General features: G+C 39.9%; 1 protein-coding gene across 5 annotated transcripts in view; it reads left to right on the top strand.

The window, feature by feature from the left end:
• Nucleotides 1-26152, top strand: part of LOC149569825 (uncharacterized) — a 217515-nt gene that overhangs the window by 158237 nt on the left and 33126 nt on the right. For 2 of the 5 annotated variants that reach the window (XM_089822548.1, XM_089822550.1), the window contains 3 exons: nt 22697-22837; nt 24056-24308; nt 25011-25170. In XM_089822548.1, coding sequence (XP_089678674.1) covers nt 22697-22837; nt 24056-24308; nt 25011-25170 — 554 coding nt within the window. Of the gene's footprint in view, nt 1-22696; nt 22838-23823; nt 23865-24055; nt 24309-25010; nt 25171-26152 lie in introns of all 5 variants that reach the window. The other 3 variants (XM_089822549.1, XM_089822553.1, XM_089822551.1) reach the window with 3 other exon arrangements.

Genomic DNA, 26152 nt, shown 5'->3' with positions numbered 1-26152 from the left:
ATTGAAATCATCACAACCATCTTCACAGGTAGAATGTTGTAAAACTATCACAGTAAATAGAATCATATGATATCAATAAGATCAAAACTCTCATTACACAAAATAATTTCTTCAACATAATTAATAAAATGAGAGAGAAACCCATAAAAGCTTGACAATCCAAGAAATTGAAAATATCATTAAAATTTCAACCAAGGGGTATAAGAAGAAATCCAACTGGCTGAAAATGAAGAAATGCCACCACTTATCTCAAAACATAAACTTTAAAGAAAGAAGGCTGCTGGAAAACATTAATCAGCCACTCCCAGATTTTGAACCAAACATAAATCTCGCACAGGCAACTGACATTGGGTAACATTAAAAGAAATTAACTAACGACTGACGTGAATCAAGACATGAGCCATGACATACTCCACTGATATAATTGCAAACATGAGCTCCAGTCTTTACAATAGCAACAAAACCTTTCAAAAGAAACACACCTAAATACATACAATAGTAGATCAAAATGCCACAACGAGCCCCTAGAAATTTAAATAGAAACATTAGTTGAATAAGCTTTGCAAATCCCGATTGTAACATCACAATCGTTCGGTTTGAGGAAGCAAAGATATCTGTCAGAAGCAACCTACCTTTACAAATATAAGTATAAACAAGAATTTGGAGACATTTTGCAATTATTCCGGAGGAAGATAATTATAAAGAAATTCATTCTTCAGAAACGGTGCCGCAAAAAATGAAGAGACGAACAAAAGAAATATGAACCAAAGCCTTAAATTTTAGAACTGACAACCTAAATAAGAGAATAGATGACTCCAGATTCTGCACACATAGTCGAGCCAAAGATGATGTCAAAATAACAATAAATGGATATTAATTGGAGAAAGCTTGAAATGAAACCGACGAAGATAGGAAGCCAACAAGATGCATAAAGATGGTAAACGGTACAAGAATTAGAATGCATAGATCCTCAAAATTTGACAATCCAAAATGAACACCGACACTAGTTGAAAAAAAGGGAGAAAGAGAAAGCTGACAACATCTTTGCAAAATTGCTTGAATTGCCTTGACTTATGACAGTGAAGCTTGAGATGCCAAATGACACACATAATATCAAATCAATAAAACGTAGACATGACATCGAAACAATGAAGTGCCCAGAATACATAAGAAAGATCGCACATACGTACGTAATAAAAGAAGTAAGAAAGGTCTTTCTTGGACAGTTTCGTACATAGAAGGAACTATGTCAAAAGTGACTTGAATAAAATTTCCCACAACATCAAGAATACTAAACAATTTCCTTATCGATGTTATCAACTAGGCTCTGATACCATGTTAAATCTAAAGCCTAGAAATCAATGATAAACAACAATAAGGAAATAGACAAAACTAGACAATAAAACACCAAAAATATCAGGGGAAAATTCTCTAGAATGAAGGGAAAAACCCAACCACACAATAAAAAGATCTTATTTATTGATAATAAAATAGTCAAGTGTACATGTCTTTCGCTTGATGCGATACATATAACTCATAGAGAGACTCTTCACATTACAACTGAAGGTCTCTTGAAATTCCCATAAATTAACTCTTTGTTTTAAATACAACTCTATTTATTTTCATTCCTCAAACACATGTCGAACGACACATGTCATTACATTTAATATTACAATTTAAGCATAAGTGCTCTGTTTAGCTGAAGGTGACAATTACAATAATAACGTTCATATTTCTAGAGATTAAGATCTCTTTGGTAGCTACAATCTTCAACGTGGATTGGGCATGACAACCCTCACTTCCTCTGTTTTATCTCACTTAAGGACCATCTTTAGGCTCTTAGGGCAAAAAGGAAACCTTTTTCGCTTGCTTCTAAGATTTATCTTGACGAGATTCTCATGAAATCTTAGGTTGCAGAGTTGAAACACTCCAGGGGTCTAGTTGTTGAGGCTAGGCATAATTGGAAGTGGGTAGTTATCAAGAACTTCAAGGTTGTTATTCGCGACTCCTCGCCCCAAGGGTGGGACTCAAGGGCGGTCGCCAAGGCCAAATGGCAGTCACGAGGGCAGTTGGGCATGAGGAAGCCTCAGGGCTGCTCCTTGCATGTCAACTGTCAGAATGGCAATGACACTTTGGGGTCCATGTAAGATCTTCTTCATGAAGCTATGGGTTCTCTGACTACCCTTATGGTCATTGAGACTCGAGCTTCTTCCACCCCTTGCCCGACGTCCCTAGGTTCCATCGGATGTCCTCCTTCAAAGACGAGGTTAGGAGTTTTGGCAGGGTTAGGGGGTTGAGTGGGGCTGCCTATTTGGTTAGGGACCATCCTTTTTTTTTTGCGTGGTCTTTGTTGCTCACTCTAACAGTGTTGTTAGATACATGTGGATCCTCATCAACCAGATAGTGACACATTCTAGGGAAATTTTCATCATTGTTTGCTACTTTCTATCGGCATCATCATGCTATGCTATCGATAGCGTACAGGAGGGGCACCCATTTGGTGACCTGTGTGACTGCATTGCACTTTTTTTGGTTATGAGAGACATCATCATTGTTGGTGATTTCAATGCCCATACCAAAGATCGCCAAACACCTTTCCACGACTGGGCGGTTGATTCTATTTGTTCTGCAAAGTTGGAGTTGTCCACTTTGGGCCTGTAGCGATCTTCGAAGGACAAGGATGGACCCTTCATACGGTACAATTGTCATCTTCTACGACTTTTTGAGTCATCAGACCTAGCCATCCTGAATAGCCTCTCTTGCTTCCCTGATTCCAATTGATTTACTTGTTGGTCCCACTGTGGGGGAGGGGGGAGCTAGCGTGGTGGAGTACGCCCTCTCTAGTCCCTTTTTTATTGCTTCCATTAGCCACTTTTCCATCTCCCATCTTTCTCTTGCCGATCATGCTCTTTTGAGCCTTTCCCTTTGGACTTCCCCTTTACCCTCTTCACCGCCCCTCAAAGAAGCCCCCACTTGCACATCCATCTCGTTCGTCAATAGTGACAACGATCTCTTTATCTCCCACCTTAGTGTCTCCTTCCCCTAATCGCCCCGTCTCTACTGGTCGTGCCTCTGCCCTTTTTAACCACCTTACCTCTTCGCTTTGGGAGTCGACCCTCCTCTCTTTCCTTCACTTCTATATCCTCGTCCCTCGTAGTCAGGTGCTAGAGCACTTGTCCTAGGAACCAGTGGTACAACAAGGATTGTAAGTCCTTCCATTGTTTGGTTTGCATGGCACCTCCCACCCCCTCCCCCTTGATTGCCTAGTTGAGACACTCTTATCGTCGCCTCCTCCTCCATCAAAAGTTGGCCTTCTCCCTTTTACAATGTAGATCCCTTCACGCCTCACTTTTGTAGTCTCTTAAGTCCATTTGACGTAATCTCTTCCCCCACCATCTCCCCCTCTGCCTTAGACCACAATTTCTCGGTCCTTCACAAGTCCACTCTCTATGATATCCCTATCTGGGCTCTCATTGTCACTACACCCCCCTTCTCCATTGTCATATCTTTATATTCTCCAACATTTGTGATGATGTTAGGTTCATGATCAGTAGCAGGGCAACTGATAAGGAAGGGTTCTAGGCAAAACTCTTCAAGCTGGGCATTACGATTTTGGGTCCCTTCCTTTCAACATAGTGGTTTGCACTGGGTTCCTTGTCGTGACATATTATATACCCAATCCACATTTTGGGGTTGGCCTCCAATCCCAATAATTATAGGACCATCAGGGCGGGACACACTTTCTCCAACTTATACTCCGCTATCTTGCACATTATTCTCTCCAGAGAGATGGATAGGCATCAACTTCATGTGAGGGGACATATAGGTTTTATAGCAGATTTTTAGACTACAAACCACATTTGACTCTCTAAGCTATCGTTGAGGAGGCTAGGCAGTTCTTTGCGAAATTCCACTGTTGCTTTGTAGACTTCTACAAAGATTTTGATTCTGTTCCTTGGAATGCTCTTTTCTAGAGGCTTTGTGACATTGGGATCTTTGAGAGATTATTGATGGCCATTGTGAGACTTTATGAGTGATGTAGGAAGATTAAGGTATCTACAGGGATTCTCGGATCCCATACCGATCACAGTTGAGGTGAAGTAGGGCTGCCCCCTCTCCCTCATTTTATTTGGTATTTATATTGATGAGTAGAAGTCTTACCTTAGTAAACACTCACCCTAGGGACAATTGTTCCTTGCACCACATTCTAATATCCATTCTTCTTCGCGAATAATGTGGTTCTCCTTGCCTCATCCCCAGACGGTATTCAATGGATTCTTGATGGTTTGGCCTCTTTTTGTGACATGAGGTAGCTTGTAGTCAACTTGGGTAAGACTTGAGTAATGGTCTTTAATTGCTGGAAGACCTCTCACCTTCACTTCTTCCAGGGTTAAGAGGTTGAGATCTCCTCTTCGTATACATATCTAGGTAGTAGATTCTCGTGTCCCTGCTTTAGTAGAGGCTGGCTATGCAACCTAGGTCAATAAGGAATTTGGTTCCCTTGCCTTGCTAGATAGACAATGCTTCTACCATTACTTTTAGGACTCCACGTCCAAGATGACTCTCTTGGACACCTTGGTGAGGTCAACGATTCTTTATGGTTTGGTGGTTTGGGGGTTGTCTTTATTGGATTTAGGCTAGGCTTTGGTTGAGAGGATCCAAATCTGCTTAGACGCATTATCAGGTCCCACCTATCTACTCTTAGTATCATTTTTCCAAGTCTGGGGTTCATCCTTTTAAGCTCGGGGCTAGTTTGGTCAACTATGCCCTCTTTTGCCCCTCTTTCATTCTTGCCATTTGCCACTCGGCCATCTCCCATCTTTTTCTGGTCAATCATGCCCTCTCGAACCTTTTTGTCTAGGCCTCTCCTTTACCCCTTTTACTCCCCCTAGAGCAACTCCCCACTCATACACCCATCTCTTTTGTTGATAGTGACTGAGATCTCTTTATCTCCCACCTTAGATATCTCCTCCCACCCAATCCCTCAGTCTTTTCTAGTTGCTCCGTTGCCCTTTTTGACCACCTAACCTTTGTGCTCTGGGAGTTGACCTTCTCCTTCCCTCACCACTCTATCCTCATTTCACATAGTCAGGCGCCAAAGCACTTTTCCTAGGAGCTAGTGATACAACGAGGATTGTAAGTCCTTACATTGTTTGGTTTGCATGGCCCCTCCCCCCCCTCCCATTCACCTAACTAAGACGTTGTTATAGTGGCCTACTCCACCATAAAAAGCAGACCTTCTTCCTTTTAAACTATAGATCCCTTCACGCCTCGCTTTTGCAGTTCCCAAATTTGTTTTACGTATCCTCTTCCCCCACCATCCCCCACTCTGCCTTAGACCACAACTTCTTGATCCTTCACACGTCTACTCTCTATGATATCCCTGGCTAGGCTCCCATTGTCGCTATCCCCCTTGCCCCATTATCATATCTTCATATTCTCCAACATTTGCAATGCTTTTAGGTCCATGATCAGTAGAAGGGCAGATGACAAGGAAAGGTTCCAGATAGAACTCTTCAGTCTTGGCATTATAATTTTGGGTCCCTTCCTCACTATTCTCTTGAACATAGTGGTTTGCACTGGGTTCCCCGTCGTGACATATTATATCCCTAATCCACAAGTTGGGGTTGAACTTTGATCCCAATAAATATAGGGCCATCATGGTGCAACACACTTTCTCCAAGTTGTATGCTACCATCTTGCACACTATTTCCTCTAGAGAGCATCATCTTTGTGTGAAGGTACATACATTTTTTATAGCAGATTTTCAGACTACAATCCACATCTGACTCTTTGGGCTATCGTTAGGAGGCTAGGCACTACTTCGCAAAAGTCTACTGCTACTTTGTAGACCAGTGCATAGATTTTGATTCTATTCCTTAGATTGCTCTTTTCTAGAGCCTTTGTGAAATTGGGATCTCTGAGACTTTGTTGATGGGCATTATGAGGCTTTATGAGAGTGTTGTGGGGAGATTAAGGACTCCGCAGGGTTCTCAAACCCCATACAAAGCACCATTGAGGTGAAGTAGGGCTGCCCTCTCTCCCCCACTTTATTTGGTATTTATATTGATGAGTTAAAGTCTTATCTTAGTGAGCACTCTCTTCTTGGGGATGACTGCTCCTTAGACAAGGTTTTGATATCCATTCTTCTTTGCTGATGATGTGGTTCTCCTCACCTCATCCCTAGAGGGTCTCCAATGGCTTCTTGACGGTTTGGCCTCTTTTTGTGATATGAGGTGGCTTGTGGTCAACCTAGGTAGGACTGGAGTGATGGTCTTCAATTGCCTGAAGATCTCTCTTTGTATAGAGACCTATGTAGTAGATTCTCACACCCCCACTTCGGTATGAGGCTGGTCATGCAGCCCAGGGTCAATAAGGGATTTGGTTCCCTTGCCTTGGTAGATAGACAATGCTTCTGCCTTCACTTTAAGACATGCTGTCCAAGATGGCTCTCTAGGACAACTTGGTGAGGTCAATAATTCTTTATGGTTTGGTGGTTTAGGGGCTGTCTTTATTGGAGTTAGACTAGGCTTTGGTTGATAGGGACCAAATGCTCCTTCTTAGATGCATTATCACGTGTCCCTAGTCTGTTGACCCTATGGCAGGGCATATTGTCAATTAGTGACAAACCACTTAAACTATCCAGGATGGTTGGTTAATACTACAACCGAGCTTTCCACCGGAGAGCAGACTTCAGTGTAGCCCGAGCAGATGAAGGAATACTGTGTTAACCGAGCATAGAGTATGACCCAAGCTATTCAGTATTTTCAGTGGAAACAAGTTCATGTGTAAACCGAGTTCACAGAGTTAACCAAGCTCTGTGTGTGAACCGAGCAAGCTATATCACCTGAGTTCTATAGTGTTATCCGAGCATCTAGTGCTAACCAAGTTTCTGTGTCACCTGAGCTCACTGCATTACCTGAGTGTCAAGTGAAGATCAAAAGCACTGTACTGCTCAAGCATCAATACTTGAGCCGACTTAAAGGTATATTTGGTATTTATGAAGATATCTATTGTGGGAGCTGACTTGGTATAGATTTATTGTTTGAAGGGTATATAAGATAGACAAATTCATTTGTCTCCAGTGTCTGTAAAATGCAAGAAAAGAAGATATATAATTATTTTGGAGACAAGAAGCAAATATGGAGCAAAATATGTAATTAGGCTACAAGGCAGTATAAAGAGTAGATCAAGGACTCATCCACCACATTTAGATGATCATATTATTCAAAGGATATTATTCAGCAAATCAAGTTGCATTGCAGAGATCATCATGCTGATTTATCCTAATAGGTGCATCAGTCAAATCTTTTAACAAGGTGTACCTAACAGTCTTTTGCTAAGTCTCTTAATAGAGCAGATACTTTATTGTATTGTAAAATTCTTTTACAAAGTGGACCTAACAGTCCTTCATACTCCTAATAGAGTAGACCACCAGAAGTGATCAATTGTAAACCCCAATAGGCCAACTTTATTACTGTAGTAGTGAAGCTTGTGGGTGTCAACCCATCCCAATTTTACCTTCTACTTGGAGGGTTTTTGGGTTACCATATCTTGTGTCAAAGGGTTATGGTGTTGATTTCTTTATTGCTTTATGTTCATGCATGGAAGTAGATTAGATAATCTATAAAGGTAAAGTTGAAGTACTCTAAGTGAGAAAAGTTTTATTGGTTACTGATTCACTCCCCCTCTCAGTCATTTGCTTGTCATTACATTTCCAACACAGTCTACTTCTCTTAGTATCATTTTGACCGAGTTTGGGGCTTATCCTTTCTATCTTGGGGCCATCCTTTGTAATAACCCCAACCGGTTATCTCTTTGACAAACACCAAATTCTTCTACTATTCAGTTGTTTGACAACACTTTGCAAGCAAGCTTGGAAACTACTGTGAGAAACCCAAGCCGGTTCTACTAGCAATGCTGATGAAATGCAGCGGTATCTTCTTTCTATTTTTTCTTTGTGATCTTGAGGGCTTGTTTGTAAATTTTTATGAATATGCAATTCTTGAGTTTTTGGCCAATAAGTAGATAGAGAAATAACAGATGCTGAATCAGTAAATATTTCTTTGCTCCATTCATGCCCAATCAATAATTAAGATCAAAGATTATGAATATTAAGTTATGCAACATAATTTGCAATTACAAAAAATTAATAAGGAACCTGATGTCAACCCTTACAATTCAGATTTCTTAATTACATTCGACCAGCTTCAGTGTACTTTGGACGCACCCAGCCTTATGTGGTTCCCTACACAGACTTCAGCTTCATGCAATGCATAGAAACTCGTCCCTTGGATGCCAAATTCAGATGTAGCGAGGCATCCAATTTCCAATTTCAATCCGCTGCCCAAAACAGGGATTTTTAATGCTTAACATCAGTGAGGAAAAATGCTCATTAGCAGCCCACAGTGGTGCTGAAAATGATGCCCAGTTTGCAAAGTAGCAAACTTCAGCAGTAGGTAGAAAAACTGCCTAGATATTGCAGCTTAATTGCTCCACAACAGGGATATGGTCACTCAGATATGCAGTCCAAATGCACATGCTGATAGGCCAAAGCTGAAAATAAAACCCCACGCTGAAAACCTCAAAGCTTAATGCCCAAATCAATAGTGATAAAACTCTATGATAATGCAAATGAAGATGAACCTCCAGCAATCGCGATATCTTCCTTACTCACAGTGACTACAGCATGGAAGACAAACAAATCTCAAAAAAATAACACCAACTACACTATACTGTTGCAGTGGTCAACACAAATAAATTCTCTTCTCAGTCACAGTAAGTACAGTAGAGAAGCCACCAACAAATTTCCAGCATACACAACTCCAATCTCCACTATACTTCCGCAGTGAAGAACACCTTAGAACATCAACAAACCCTTATACTTCAACAAGAGCACAACAATTCAGAACTTAAAAAGTGTCACAAAGACAACAAAAGAAAAATAAAATTCAATCGGATGCTTTTCTCATCAAATGGGATCATATTTATAGTCTCCAAATGACACAATTCCCAAATGAACTCCACTTAAGAAACTCCCTCCACACAATATTAAAATATAATAAAGTGCCATTATAATAATTTATTAATTGCTTTTGGCTCCCAAAAATGACCTTTTCCACCATAACATAATATTCTAACACACAAGGCCACTGCTTCTTGTGCCCACGATTTAAAAGTTTTCAACTTGGTTCCAATGAGCTATGATACTGAGGTGACCAACATACAACACCAACACAAATAGCAACCTCAGCATATATAGATGAATAATAATAATAATTCTCTCGTCTTGCGGAAACATATGAAGAAGCATCAAAATCAAAATTTTGACAACACCAAAGTGATCTTGATGAAGAAAGACGAATGAACCTGATATGGTGACTTACTATAAATAGACACGCTCTCCAAGATTCTTGGAGCCCAAACCGGAAGCTCGAAATAAAAAATGAGAGCAGCACTCAACTCCTCTAATTCAACTGTGCTCATCAAATCAACAATTTGACTTACTATAAATAGCAGTCCCTCAAACAGAGCCAAAAGACACTATAGGCTGTTGGAAAGCCTTCAACCCCACACTGAGACCCTCAAATCCCACTGTCAGCTCATGAGGGTCGCGATGGTGAACTGACCAAGCCAACTACAAGAACATGCTAAAAATGGGGACATTACATCCTTTCAGGCTTGGGGCTAGTGTGGTGGACTATGTCCTCTCTTGTCCCTCTTTTATTCCTGCCATTAGCCACTTTGCCATCTCCTGTCTTTATCTAGTCGATCATGCCCTTCTAAACCTTTTTGTCTAGGCCACCCCTTTATCTTGTTTACCCTCCCCAGAGCATCCACCCACCCACATGTTCATCTCTTTCGTCGATAGTTACTAGATCTCTTTATCTCCCACTTTAGGCATCTTCTTGCTCCCCTAACCCCCTGCCTTTGCTGGTTGCGCCTCTACTTCTTCTGACCACATCACCTTTGCGCTCTGGAGGTCGACTTTCCTCTCCTTCCCTCACCACTCTATCCCTGCCTCTCGTTGTCGAGCATTTGAGCACTTTTCCTAGGAACTAGTAGTGCGACGAGGATTGTAAGTCCTTCCATTGTTTGGTTCACATGACCTCTCCCACCCCCCCCCGCCGCCCCCCCCCCCCCCTTACTCACCTAGTTGAGATGCTCTCACCATTGGTTCCTTTGCTATAAAAAGCAGGCCTTCTCCCTTTTACAATGTAGATCCCTTCACGCCTTTCTTTTGCTGTCCCCCAAGTCCTTTTGACGTACCCTCTTCCCCCATCACCTCCCTTTACTTTAAACCACAATTTCTTGGTCCTTCACATGTCCACTCTCTATGATATCCCCTCCCAGACTCCCATTGTCGCTACACCCCCACCCCATGGCCATAGCTTCATATTCTCCAACATTTGCGATACTGTTAGGTCCATGATTAGTTGCAGGGCAATTGACAAGGAAGGGTTCTAGGCAAAATTCTTCTAGCTTGGCATTATGATTTTGTGTCCTTTCCTCACAGTTCTCTTCAACATAGTGGTTTGCATTGGGTTCCCCACTGTGACATTGCAACACAAGACATTTTATATGCCCCATTACGCCATTGGACTGTTCCTCGATGCAATGACACAAATGATCCTTGGCAACGATGCCAAATGTTTACTGTACAGGGTAAACGGATATTTATTGCATTCAGAGACCAGAATGTGACACAGAACGAGATAGTACTTTATTCATATAAGCAAAGCATACAATAATGAGTACAACTCTAATGATGATCCATAGTCCAATAGGATGATATACGTATATATTCCGGAGGGGTGATTCAACTGTCATGCAACTTTTTGGGTACTAACTTATCCCATCGGCTTTGTTATACTTTTGCCGATAACAACCATCTTGTACACTATTCTCTCCAAAGAGCTGGATAGGCATCATCTTCATGCGAGGGGACATACGAGATTTATAGCAGATTTTCAGACTACGAATCACATCTGACTCCCTAGGCTATCCTTGAGGAGGCTAGGCATTGATTTGCGAAAGTCTACCACTACTTTGTAGACTTTTGCAAAGATTTTGATTCCATTCCTTGGATTGCTCTTTTCCAGAGGTTTTGTGACATTGGGATCTTTGAGAGACCGTTGATGGCCATTATGAGACTTTATGAGAGTGTTCTGGACAAATAAGGACACTGCAGGGATTCTTGGACCCCATATAGAGCAAAATTGAGGTGAAATAGAGCTGCCCTCTCTTCCTCAGTTTATTTGGTATTTATATTGATAAGTTGGAGTCTTTCCTTAGTAAGCACTCTCTCCTTGGGGACAGCTGCTCCTTGAACTAGGTTCTGATATCCATTCTTCTTTGCAGATGGTGTGGTTCTCGCTTAATCTCAAGAGGGTCTCCAAGGGCTTCTTTATGGTTTGGTCTCTTTTTGTGACATGAGGCAGCTTGTGGTCAACTTGGGTAAGACCTGATTGATCGTCTTCAATTGTATGAAGATCTCTCACCTTCACTTCTAGGATTTAGAGGTTGAGATCTCCTCTTTGTATACATACCTAGGTAGCAAATTCTTGTGCCCTCGCATCAGTATGAGGCCGACTATGCAGCCTGGGGTCAATGAGGGATACCTTTGTTAGGTAGACACTACGTCCAAGATGCTCTCTTGGATACCTTGGTTAGGTAGACAATTCTTTATGGTTTAGTGGTTTGGGGATTGTCTTTATTGGAGTTAGACTGGGCTTTGGTTGAGAGGGTCCATATCCTCCTCAGAGGCATTATCATGTGCCACCAGTTTACTCCTCTTGGTATCATTTTGACTGAGTTTGGGGCTCATCCTTTTAGGCTTGGAGCCATCTTCAATTTGATTAGGTTCCTTGATTGTCTTCGATGCTTTGGGGACTTTGGTGAGGAACAATACATGTTCTCCTATTTGGGTTATTGTTCCTTCGAAGTGATTTCAGAGGCCAATTCCGTAGGGTGGGCCCACAATTGGTATGCACAGGCTACTGCTCTTCTGAGGATTGTGGGGATTGATATTGACCACCTCCCCCCTTTCCAATATTTTTTGGATGCTTCTGCTCATTTCCTTCCTCCCTGGTAGTAGTTGAACAGTCACGTCAGGATGGACATTTACAGACAATATATTCTTACCACTTGGGTCAACCCCTCAGGGTGTCTTCGATTGAGGATGGCCTTCTACTCGGAGTATTCTTGGATATTTAGGATGGGATCATTGTATGCCCCTCATACCTTTCTTGGCATTGGACTCACATGCTTCATATTTTCTAGGCTTATTCGGGGCGGGGTTGCCTCAACTCCGTATTCAGACTGACCACCACATTGACAAAAGGGACCTGCTAGCTTTGTGATTTGGGGTAGGTGTAGAATGAGGTGCATTTTGTTTTATGTTGCCCCATCTATTACGAGATCAAAGGGAGAATTTATTTCCTTTTCAGGGGTTGTCATTCTCTCTCAACTTTTTTTGGTTACATCGATTAGCGATGTCTAATTCTCTATCTTTAGGAGTCTTTGGGGCTTTGGGACCATACCTTGTATATCCAACCCGCTTCAAGACAAACCACTACTTAACAGATGACCTCCTTTTTCTTGTTGACCTCTCTTGCACAAGGCATCGAGCGGTTGTGTTGGGTGGATATTTTGCAACCGACAGTTTTGGATAAAAATCTAGTCGCAAAATAGGATGACTAGCCACAACGTGTGAGACAGAGTCTCTCCTACCTTAAGGGGAAGGCTCCCCCTTCTCACCATTCCTTGGATCAACTCAAGGTAAGCAAGAAGTCGAGAGATTTTTATAAAATGGGTGTAACTAATATCCTTTCTTATCTTTCAAGAAAGAATCCACTTACTCGTGGAGCGAGTAATGGGAAGGGTGAATCTCCAACGACACTTCTATCAAGAGTTGGAAAGAGTAATACCGATAAACCTTCACTAACTCAAAGGCTAGCTAAAAATGTACCAGTTCGGCTCTAGGTCCGGTTGTATTTCTATATGAAAAACTTTACAATTAGGGCACAAATACTCCTAAAAGTAAGAATACTTAACTATTTTGCGAATTAAGAAAGAAGTATAAGCTACAGACAAAGCTTTTAGCTATATATTTCCATAACCGCTCCTAGTCAAAGCTTTGACTCCGATTGCTTCTTAAATCACTATGCTCTTTTATTGAACACAATAATAACATGAATCGAGATAATAGGCACAAATTACAGTCAAAGCTTCTAATTTTCTCTATCACAATTGCTTCCAATCAAAGCTTCGAATCCAATTGCTTCTTTTATTCACTTTTCTCCCAAATTCGTACTACACAATCAAAGTTATGCTTGCACAAATGTGGCAGAGCTTACTTGCATACAACAAAAGATGGTTTTTACAATGAGGGGACACTCCTTTATATAGGCACAGGAGTTGAGAAAAAGGTGGAGGAAAAAGTGGGAGCAACTCAATCAACTTTGACCTAGTCTAACTAAAAGAGAAAATACAGAGTTACATGCAACTACACGTGCAACTCGCATGACATCTTTTACATACACATGTACATGCAACTTGCGTTACATGTAATTACACATCTTCATCTAATACATCCCCTCCAACTACAAACATGAAAGAAGAGGAAATAAGACGAAAGAGAAGGAAACAATTCTATGGATTGTTTTGAAGGGCCTTGTACCTAAATATGCAATCCCAGATGATAACAGGATTGGGAGTTCCTGTACTTTGTACCGCTGCATTCACCTTGATAACCACTATTTTGCATCTTTTGATAACTTCTGACTTTCTTTGATGAATTGTCCGTTCTCATTTGAAAACTTGATGTGATCCAATTTTTCTCGTTCAAGTTGTCGTGAATTCTCCTCTGTAGATTGGCACATTTTGGATTCTCTGACATTTTAAAAACCTTCTTGATGGTGTCTGGATGTAAACTTGGAACAACTTTCTATTAGCACCATTTACTTTTTTTTTTTTGGTAAAGTGCTTGGCGCATGGGAATGTGTGCAAGTGGAGATTGCTGATTTTCAAACGTGACTTAGGGTCTTCAAAACATTATTGCATGAAAAATGATTACATGTAAGTGCAACATGTAACGAGAGATAAAAGGTGAGATGACATGCAAATGTGGATGGAGGATGCGCTTTACATGTAAGTGCAAATGGAAGAGGTGCAAAGCATGTAATGACAGGAGAAGTGGAAAAACATGTATTTGCTCATGGAGGCGCGAATGCATATGGAGAGGCGAAAATGGAATGAAGTTTGAGGGAAAATGAACTTATAGATGCCTTTGAGAAAAAGTAAGGTCAAAATACATGGGAAAACATGCACATGACATCTTTTTGACTTTTCAAAAAGTGACTTTTAATCAAAATTGGACCTTTGAGATGCAATTACATGTAAGACATTTCGTGTAATCGTGTCATGCGAATGGATATGAAAAGTGAGATGAGTGAAAATGGAAGCGGAAAATGGGATTACATGCATGTGTGGATGGTGAATGAGATGGAAAACATGTAGTTGCATTCGTTTGATAAGATGTGAAGTGTTGTGGCATGGAAAATGGAAGTGGAATGTGATGATGCTTTTGCATGAAATGGAAAGTGGAGTGAAGTGAAACGTGCCCAAGTTCTTGGGGAAGAACTTGCAGTTTCTTCCAAAATGGAGAAAAAACTAAAATGCAAACAAGCGGAACACAAAAACAAGCACAAAACAAACACATGCTTTTGGCAAAAAGCTCAAAGATGTTAATGTGCAATGCACTTCAACACTCAAATTCAAAATTGGAACTTGGAAAAGAACCAAAAACATGAAAATAAACAAATTCTTCATTTTTAAAGGAAAAATGCACTTTCCATGGCATAAATTTCAGCAAGTAGCAATTATCAAGCAATTATGTGCATAAAATCAGTAAGATAAGCACAAATTAAATAGCAAGAAAGAAAGAGTCCACTTACATGAAGATTAAGTGCCAAAAATGAAGGATAAAGAGCCAAAATAGCAAGTTTTATAGATTTGAAGACCAATTCTCCTTCAAATCTGGATTTTCAAACAACTTTTTGACTTTTTCCGCACTTGCATGTAATAGACATTCAACGGTCGAATTTGACATGAGAAGGCCAAAAACGTGGTCTCCAAAGACAAGAGCATGCATTAAAAATAAAAAACAACCCCTTTTGATCCAAATGTATGGGCTGAAATGCCATTTTTAAAGTTCTTTGAATAAAAACATGACTTTTTAATGCAAAAATTTGGGTCATTTTTGCAAAAACGTGGCCAAAATATGCATGTTTTTGAGTCATTTTTGACCTGTGAATGCAAAAACGACTTCCCCAAACGGATATACATGGATCCAAATGCAAAAAAGTAGATAAAAACCCCAATATTCTGGGCGTTTTTAGCAAAAACGTGATTCATAAAAGGCATGAAATGAATTTCTTTTTGGCTTTTATGTGCAAAAATGTGAGCCAAGATGTATTGCAAATGATTGAAGATGTCAAAACTCATCTTTTCCTTGCAAAAACGTGATTTAAATCACTCAAAATGGATTTATTTGAAGATATTTCCAAAAACGTGCCCTTGGACAGAGTTTGAAAAATTGTTTTTTGGCAAGATAAATCCATTTTCAATGTTGGAAAATCCATTGCCAAGCGAAAACAACCCTAATAGAAAAGATTTCATGCAAAACCATCAAATATATCTCTCACAATGATCAAAATCGGGTTTTTGGGAGGCAAAGACATGTTCTTCAAAAAAATGGATTTTTTGAGTGTCATTACATGTTTTAAAACATGTTTTTGATCAAAATCGGACCTTTTTGGGTCACTTGCATGTTTTAAAATATGCATCTCATCAAAATCGCACTTTTTTGGGTACCATTACATGTTTTAATATGTGCTCATAGGCAAATACAAACCTTTTAGGGGAGGAAGCATATTTTAAAATGCAACTCACCTTTTAGATGTATAAGCATGAAAACTCCACTTTTGATGCAAAAGCATCAAAAAGGTCCCTTATGATGAACTTTTGATGTAATGACATCAAAAAGGCCGACCAAAGTGAACTTTATATGCAGTGACATGTAAAATGTCCACTTATGATGAATTTTACACGTTATTGCATAGAAAATGTCCACTTATGAAGACTTTAAGTCATTTAATTCACTTAAAATTATAAAAATGTTACAAAATGGGTCAAAAACAATATTTATTTATCATATTTTGGAATATAACATATAAACATCATTTTAAAGTAACATTAAAATAAACATTTGATTTTTAAAACAAAAAATTAAACTGAAACTATATAGTTATACAGTTACTTTAAGTGAAAAATTAAAAAGTAAATCAATTTAAAATTAAAACATAAAGTGCATTATAGTCACTTTAAGTTAAAAATTTAAAGTTAAAGTAACTTAAAAACATAACAAAAAGTGAATATAAGTTATATTTATCAAAAGGTGAAACTCAAATTAAAAATATAACATCATATTTTTAATTTGTGCTGTTGCACCAAAAAGGTCCACTTTTGAGACACTAAAACGAGCATATCTCTTGGCTGACAACTCCGATTGACCTCTAGGTTAGACCAAATCGAAGGGGAAATTGAAAGGCATGACATGAGCAAAACCAAAGGACTGGTAACAAAAAAACACAAACTCAAAAGCAAAGAACGAACGATGAAGGTTTCAAAAATCAAGCAAAAGTTCAACAAAAAGAAAAACGAAAAAGACTTGACGAAGGCCTTCAGTAAAACAATTTGATACATGAATTGAAATGGATGGATCGATCAACATTAAGCAATTGAATATCAAATTCAAGCTTAGAGAAATGCGAAACTAGCTTGAAAAAGTTTCGTGTTGTTACCAACATTTTGTGGTGACAAAATGCAAGACAACAGGTTGCTTGGAGCTCCTCCCATCGAGCACGTCAGATCTATGAGACCTCACATGAGCTATACATAGCAAGAGCTCACTACCACCAGTTGTACTTAGAGACGACATAAGACCCCCTCTCGTCCTGAGTCGTATCCTTTGATCCTTGGTTTCTTCTCCGTGGTGGATGTCGTCGGTAGAAATTGTGTATCAGCCGACAGGTCCCTTTGGAAAGGTTCTTGTTATGTAGCTGACGGATCCCTTCGGGAAAGTTCTTCGGAAAGTATTTATACACCCTTCGGATTATTGTAAATCATCATTGAAGCATAATATAATGTACTGTTTGGCATATGTGAATAATAAGAAGTTCTGCTATTCATATCTATTGTTTGTGCTTTGATTTCTTCACCCAGTATGGTAAACATTTGGCGCCGTACAGATTTTTTACCTGCTCACCGTACGGTTTTCGGAGGCAGTGTATGGTTTTCTGAAGCTGCATATTATAAAGTCACTGAACTTTTGGAGGTTGCATATTATAAAGCATATTATAAAGTCTGAAAGCGTATACTGTTGATTGCCGTACGGAAGTTGGGAGCCATTTTTAGTCATCGTACGGATTTTTAACTTGCTCACCGTATGGTTTTTGGAAGTTGCATCCTGTAAAGTCAAGTGTGGAGCACCGTACGGATTTTTAATCCCCTCACTGTACAAATTTTTATAGTCTGAAAGCGTACAGATTATTCACCTGCTCACCGTACGGATTTTATAAAGATTTGGAGCGTACGGATTTTCTAAAATCTTATAAACTAGGAGTCTCAATACCGAATTTTTGGAGGGATTGGAAGTGTACGGATTTTATATGCCAGACGGAACAATCATGTTAAAAGCTTAGAATTTGGAGAAAGCCAAAGTTCCATGATCGCCGCAAGTGAGAAAGGATGAAGCTACAAAAAGAAATAGCAGAGCAAGGACTCATGTTGCACAAAAGTTTACTACGATCGCCCCCATGAAAAGCGAAGCAGCCAAATATTCAAGCGGTGGTGACTTCTGCTCGCAATATTGGTAGATCTTGTTTTGCCAACAGTTACAAGTGACTTGAGAAGAGACATTGAGCCTCGGATGTATAGTCGATCCCCCATATTCTTCATGAGGTTTTGTATGAGAAGTGGTTGCGTAAGATCCTTTTTCACAGGTGACATGGGTTTGAAACTTGCTAGCTGAATTACACTGGTACGGATTCTCAGGTCAAATTGCTGAACAGATTCCAACTTGATATTTGCCGTACAACAACCATAGTTTGGTTATTTTCTTATTTTTAGCATATGGATTTTCAAGCTCCTCCTTCCTGTACGGATTGTGAAAACCATTAACTGGGCGGGTTGCAATTCATCATACACATTTAAAAAAAAAAAAAAAAAAAGTATTCTCCACCGTATGGATTCGGAAGATCGTTAGGAAAAGACAAAAGATATAATTGACTTCCACAAATATGGAATTTGCCGGCAAACGAAAGTGGAAAAAGCAACTGGACCACTCTGGAGTTGTAGAGGGCAGGAGCATGGCGGGTGCAGGTAACCAGAATGAAGGCTCGAGCAGCAACAAAGAGAAGCGTAAGACTATAGCACTTGTAGCAACTGAAGTCACGCCACAGACTATACAATTTGAAGGGTCGAGTGGAACGGATTGCCGGAAATGGTGGCAAGAAACCCCTAATGATCATTCAATAAAAGCAAGCATCAGGTGAGCACAAGTGGAATGGGCCATTCGGATGCCTGTTTCTTGCATTTGAGATTATGAAGGGTATCTGCATGCCATGATTGAGACATATGGCAGAGCTTCTCGGAGGAGCACATTTCAGTATCTGGGCAGGAACTTGGTGGTCTCATTCAAGGTAGTCGATTTCACACGTGTTTTTGGCATTCCAGGGCCGCAGGGCAAAAATGTTCAGCCGAAGAAAATTCCTAAGGATGGAAAGCTATTTTTAATCAGATTAGGATGTGGAGATTTGATTGAAGCAGAGCAGGCGGCATTAGCTGAGACATCGAAGGGAAGGGGTTTAAAGAAAATCGACATTCAGGAGGGACCATGGCAATGTCTAATGGACTTGGTCAAGAGTAGGCTCACGGGATCCTCTAGAGCATCCGATATCTCATTTCTGCAGGTGTCCATGATGAACAGAATAATGACTGGGAAAGTGTACAATTGGGCATCTGTGCTGGCTGAGCGGATGCATTAGTTTATGACTCTCCAGCACAAGACCTTCTATATGCCCCACTACGTGATTGACCTCTTCCTCGATGCAGCAACACGGAGGATCCCAACGGATGAGTTAGAGGCAAAGCCTGGATCACTTGCTCCGGGAGGACCTCCTATCATGTGGTGGAAGCACTTGGATACAACCACCGGGAAGAAGGGTTCTACAGGCCAAAAGAGGCCTCAGATGGACATGGCAGGTGATACGGACAGCGGCCGACAGGAGACATCTTCTGAGGAGGATAGTGTGGAGGAAGAAGAAGGGGAAGGTGAGGATGATGAGGAGTTTCAGGTTGTCACGGCTACCCCCTTGTTGTTTTCGCGCACTATAGTTCCTGTGACTTCTGGGTTGGTGTGAGGAGGTCTACACATGGCTCACATTCCTGGGTTTGGACAGACACGGCGACCGATATTGATGAATGGTGTATCCTAGGCAGTCACACTAGTCGCACCGTGGCAACACGAGGTACGACCTTCTCCTGTTTGGCCGGGAGTTGGATTTGTTGTAGGCTTTGCTCAGCTGACAGCACCCGTCACTCGAGAGACTTCTTTAGCCCCTGTTGAAGCACTTCCGGTAGCAGCACCCGTGGCACTTGCTGTATCTCAGCCAACAGCAGTAGTTACCGTAGCACAGTCAGCAGAAGTTCGAGAACCTTCAGTAGAGAACGTACCAGACAAAGGAATGCAGGAGTGCACGGACCCAGCGCAATCCGAACGACCGAAGGTGATGGATAGAGCTAGTGTTTTTCTGAGGCAACAGTTCCGACTCATTCCTGACATGCATGGCCTGTCCATTCAGTCTCCCAGCTATTCCAGAGTAGCACCTGCAGTACCATAGCCTTAGCCTCAGGAGCAGGGAATGCCACAGGCCGTGGTTGCGCCGTTAGCAGAGGAGGCCGCACCGGCTGTGGGCATGGGTTCCCTTGATGACGAGGTGAATAGTGATGCGGAATGGTCATTGGAAGGCTTTGCCAAGGACGATTACGGGTCGAATGAGGACAGGTGCAGGGACTACCTCAGGTCTATGAAGTTTGCGTTGAAGAAGGGGCATGATGTGGCGATTCAGGCTCTGACTCGACGGAGGGAGTGGCATTTGATCCGAGCATATATTCGTGGGGTTTGTCCTCAGCGATTTCGGACTTGTTTTGTGGATAGAGTTTGGTCTGCGATTGAGACACTAGAGATGTTGGCAGATTGGGCCACTGAGCCAGAGTTGGGATCGGGTGACACTGCACTGATGAAGTTGGCACATGAGATCGTGGGATTGTACAAAGAGGTTTACTATGCTTAGCAGCGCGCGGAGGCAGATAGGGCAGCGGACAGTGTTGCAGCTCAGAGATCCCTAATAGTTGAGAAAGAGGCAAGAGAAAAGTTAGCCGCCGACTTGGCCGACCAACAGGCAAGATGGGTAGCAGAACGGGCAGCACTATTGAGGGATATGGCAGCAGTTGTACAGGATAGGGACACGGCTATCCGGGATAAAGATGCGGCGGAGCATGAGTTGCAATTGGCCAAGAGACAGGCTATGGATGTCGCGCTTCTACTGAAGGAGGCCGTAGAGGTTAATTCACAGATTTAGACAGATCTGTGCATCCGGACAGACCAGGTGTATGAGTTACGTCATCAGCAACACTCTTCTGGGACACCTCCTTCTTCTCTCTAGTATTTCTTTTATTGTTTGTGGGTTGTCTCCTAATTTTGTTAGTCGTCAGGAGACGACTTTTCTTTTTGGGGGGGATGATGTCGTCGGTAGAAATTGTGTATCAGTCGACGGGTCCCTTCGGAAAGGTTCTTGTTATGTAGCCGACGGGTCCCTTCAAGAAAGTTCTTGTATGTAGCCGACGGGTCCCTTCGGGAAGGTTCTTGTTATGTAGCCGACGGACCCCTTCAGGAAGGTTCTTCGAAAAGTATTTATACACCCTTCGGATTATTGTAAATCATCATTGAAGCATAATATAATGTACTGTTTGGCATATGCGAATAATAAGAAGTTTTGCTATTCATATCTATTGTCTGTGCTTTGATTTCTTTACCCAGTACGGTAAACAGTGGAAGGCAGCTAGCTTGTGGCTGGCTGCTGCTTCTGCCTCTTTTTGTTCCTTGTTCTAATATTCCCTAGGTAGCATTTGGTGCTTCTGTTGTTGGCTGAGCTGTTTTGTTGTATCTTGGTAGTCCCTTGGACCCTCTTTGTGGTCTCTTGCTGGACATTAATATATTTGTTTTATCTTATCTCACTAAAGTAGGCAATGGGGTTATCTTCTTAGCTTAAAAAATAGTATCACCACTTGCATCACAATCAACTTGAAATACCTCTCTGAAATATGGGTGTCATGTCCCACAAATTGACATAATGGAATAGAGTCTAAGAGTGGTTTGGGATATGAATATGATCAAAATATCAACTAAGGCATGTATATGGGAGAAAGTGAAATATCGATAACAGGAGGGGTTGATTAGTTAAGACTGATCATGGTTGTCAATAGTAATATATTAGAGGGAGTCAAATAAGGAGAAACAATAACTAATCATTTTGATGAGGCAAAAGATTGACTACACAGCCTTAATATTGATCTGTATATTGCTAATTAAAGATGGTGATTAAGATAAATAACAATTAGCATCCTTAACTCTATCAAGCATATTCAAAAGAATCATATAAAGATAATCAGTTGCTAGCAATTATTATCAGCAGATCTTGATCTCTTGTCAGTAGTTCTAGACAATCAGTTAGCAATTATTATGGCAAGTCCAATAAAATAATCTTTTCTATGCCTTCCATGCATCTACACAATCCATCACCAAGCTTGAAAAATGATTCAAGTCCATGCCATGACTGGAAAGAATATCATTGTTGACATTTGTTGTTCATGCTCCATCTGTACCATTTAGTGTTCACTTACACCAGATCAGACTATTTATACGTAGCGTGCTGCAATATTTAATTTAAAATGCCATTATGTCCATCACTACAAATTTCTGATTTCAGGCTACAATTATGCCGACAGCTGCAATTTCAGTCTCTTGGACAGCAATTCACAATCTCTGTTTCAGTCTTAATGGCAAATTTTTCCTATTTCCAAATGAGGATTAGCTCCTAGGGTTTCCATTCAATGATTCGGCATATCCTGTCCAGGCATTTCTTTGCTCTCATTTAGTGTACCCCCTTAAAGGGCTTCCTCTATCTGAATCTGTGTATGCTTTCCAAGGGATTCCTTGCTCTGATCCGCATACCCTCTCTAGGACTACCTCACTTTGAGCAACACACTCCCTTCCTAGAGTGTCCTTGGTCTAATACATAATGTTGGGAGAATGAATGCAAAGGATTTGAGAGAACCGCATGGCAGTGGCTTTTATTTATTATTAAATAGGTAATGTACATAGTAGCTATAATTTCTGTTGTAAGTTAAGTTTTAGACAAGTTATATCTAATTTTTTATGGTAGAAAACTTAAATGCATAATGCAATAACCTTTTTTGTTTTCACAATAATACTTGGCATTGACTCTTCTGCAGTATATGACTTGTTCTAAAATGAACGCTAAAGTATTCACTTCTGATGCTCATATCAAAGGGGAGCAAATGCAGATGATGCTGACAACAAAGGAGAAAGACCACTTGATCTTGCTGCTCGTATTGGATCAGTTTCAACTGTTGAAACTTTGTTGTCGAGCCAGGCAGATGTGACTTGTAAAACAAAGAATGGCCGAAGCAGGTACACTTCAGAATAAATTCTCTTACTTTATGGCTTTGATGTTTTGGCTAAGAACTCACATTTTATGAACAGTGGAATCAAAATTAATTAGGAGCTTCATAATATCATAGACTTTACTTCAAGGATACCACTGTAATTATGAATCAAGTGAAGATAAAAAATATAAAATAAATTTATAGTTTTGCACCTTGCAAACATCCAAAAGTACAGTTTCTTCTGTTTTAGTGTTTACCAAACCTTAAAATAATAGAGTCAATTATATGCAATACCTATGTGGGGGTACTCTTATGAACTCCACTGTTAAATATACCTTCACGCTTTTCATCACCATAATTCAAGGATTCCATAGCAATGGTCCATGAAGTGGGAGACATACAACAAGGGTTTGCAAACTCAAGTGAAAACATAAACACAAATGCTCTAGTGTTGAGAAAGAGATTTGATTATAATAATGATAGATGATCTCCTTTGAGAAATTCCCTTCTTTTTATAAGTTCCTTTTTGGACTCATTAATGTGAATTTCCTTTTCCTTCTGAATGTTGCCTGCAACAGTGTTCAGAACCACTTTTTAATAAAATGTTACATAAGGGCTATTAATGTTGCATTTAGATGGCCACTCAATTAAATTAACAATAGTATTTGAGTTGTCCTTGCAATTTTTTGAAAATGAAGTTAGTGGGACACACTTAAAATATTATTATTAAATTATTTCCCTAGCTATATTTATAGGAAATAAAGCAATGGGTCTGCAATTAATTTTTTTTAGAAAATGGATTTGATAAATGATTTTGTAGGACCTAAAACACATTTCACTTAATTAGGAAGCTGATATATTTTATTAATTATCTTCAAGTTTCTAGTTTATATCATGAGATGAATTCTCATAAGAAATCAAGATTGCAATATTAAGAATATATATAGTATCAAGCCTCTCTCTATATTAATCAATTGCATTTGTCTGAGTTGTAAATGTTGTTTAGTGCAGCTTACGTGTTGACAAAGTTTGTATTGTGGCTGTGCTTATAGGTTTGGCATCTTGCTTATGCTTTTGGATGCAAGTTTGATCTTGTTATTTTCCTACTGCAAATTCTATATTGAAAAGGCGTATTTGGTATATGACTGTGTGTTGTGGGTTTAACTGTAGCATTTGTATACACATTTTCAATCAATTACTTTATGCTTACTTCTGAGATAACAATTGGGTATTATGGAATCAGTGTTCATACTGCAGCACTTAATGGGCATGTAGAAGTGTTGCAACTGCTTCTTAATTCTGGGGCTAGCCCAGTAACAACAGATAATGGTGGTAGCCAACCAATTCATGAAGCAGCTGCTGGTGGGCATGTACTGTGTTTGAATTTTCTTTCCACATTCGGTGCAGATGTCAATGCTAGAGATAATTGTGGTTGCACACCATTACATCGTGCAGCTATGGGGGGGCACATTGATTCAGTTTCATGGTTAATACAGGTTCATTATTCTCCCCTCCCTGATTTTCAATAACTTTTTGGTATGTTGCATGTAGAAATTATTTTTTAGTTTTTGCTTACATTATAATTTCTGTTCTAATGTTATCAAATTTGTATTGATGTTACTTTGATACAGTAGCAACGAAGCTTCTTTCCTTTTTTATCAATTGTAATTTGGCTCACATACATATTAATGAGGCAAAGGAGATGTGAACTCACATTGAAATAACTCATGATTTTTTTAAAGAAATGACAATTTTTGTGTGGGATACATTGTGAACTCTGTAATGATGGCAATTGGCCATCTAAAAGTACACTTCATTAAATTCCTTTTTCTCTTCGCTTCAAACTGCTTCAATCCACCTTGTGGAAAATAATTTGAGGAGAAAGTTTTGCATGGCATGATGAGTTTAAATCAAAGAGAATTGTGCTTTTGTAGCTTTACAATGGGGCCCTACTCAATCCAGCTAGCTTCCCAACATTAGTTCTAATAAGGAAAATTGCAATTAAATATTTTATTAATTTGTTCACGTATGTTTATAGCGTATGGTTATTTCTTGAATAGTCGCTCAGCTATGCCCAAGCCATCCATGTGTCTTTTTAACAGTTCAATATTAGACCAATCAAGGAGTCTCAGACATAAAATACTTAGATTATTTATAGGTTGTCTCTGCTTATTTCTTTTTAAAATCACTTCTTGCAGATGGGTGGAGATGTGCAAGCAAAGGATGACAGCGGTTCAACCCCTCTATACTTGGCATCGAGTGGTGGTCATGCAAATGTAATTAGTATGCTAGTCAAAGAAGCTCGAGCTGACTCCTCAGTGGGAAATATATACCGATCCCCACTTCATGTAGCTGCTGGTCTGTTCATAATACATATTCATAAGTTAGCTATATAAATATCATTTCTTGAAAAACATATAACTGCTTTTTTCACCTGAAGATTAAGATCCCTTAAGAATAATACAAGGTAAACACAAACATCAAGTATAATGTATGACACCCATAAAAGTGTAATTTTTGTAACGCTTGGAAAGCCTCTTTTTTACACAAACCACACACACTACTTGATCACTTTGCCAAACATAGCAATCACACTATTTTATAGGCATATATCCATTTGAGATTTGAACCTGGATCATCTTGGTGGTAGATATCTCCACAAGTAATATAGCTCTATGCAAATGGGTTGTTTCTTTACTGGTGGGCTCAATGCATGTTAACCCATCCGTTAGTATTTTAAATTTTTGGGAGTTTCTATCCTCAATAGAGTTGTATTGCTAGGTCCAGGTCCATAAACTTGGACAATTTGGTGGGTATGAAGTCAAATGCGGAGTTAACACTTGCAAACATTTGCCTCTTTAGGGTATTTTACCCTTTGTGGGTGGTTGTGCTTGATAAAATAGGCATTTATAATTTGTGTAAACACATAAGCATCTTCTAGGGAAAAAGGAAGAAAGAAAATCTTATAAAGATTGAGCCTCTCAATCAAGCACTGATCACTTGCCTATCATTTTAGGCAAATCTTTTAGATCAGTTATAATTGTATGATTTGTTGTACATCTTCTAGCCTTCACTAAAATGAGTAGCAACATTATTGGAGGGCATCCCTTTCTCATTTCTAGAAACCCTGTGTGAGAGATCCTTCATAGCCCTCATTAAAGTGTCAAGTTTGTCTTTTCTGTTAGGGCTTTGCTACAAGTTGTTGCACCTAGTTTTATAAGCTTCTAGCTCTCTTGACACTCTTATCAAATACTCTTGCATTGCTCTCTATATTGCTAGTCATAGGATAAGCTTCCCTCAGTACTTTAGGATTCTTATCCCACAAACAATTGCCTAGCTT

Source organism: Cupressus sempervirens, chromosome 3 (assembly GCF_028749045.1).
Source record: "Cupressus sempervirens isolate cs-2001-9-10 chromosome 3, ASM2874904v1, whole genome shotgun sequence".
In the NCBI taxonomy this organism is placed as follows: domain Eukaryota; kingdom Viridiplantae; phylum Streptophyta; class Pinopsida; order Cupressales; family Cupressaceae; genus Cupressus; species Cupressus sempervirens.
Note: the sequence above shows the minus strand (reverse complement) of the source record. Positions and strands in the feature narration are given on the sequence as shown.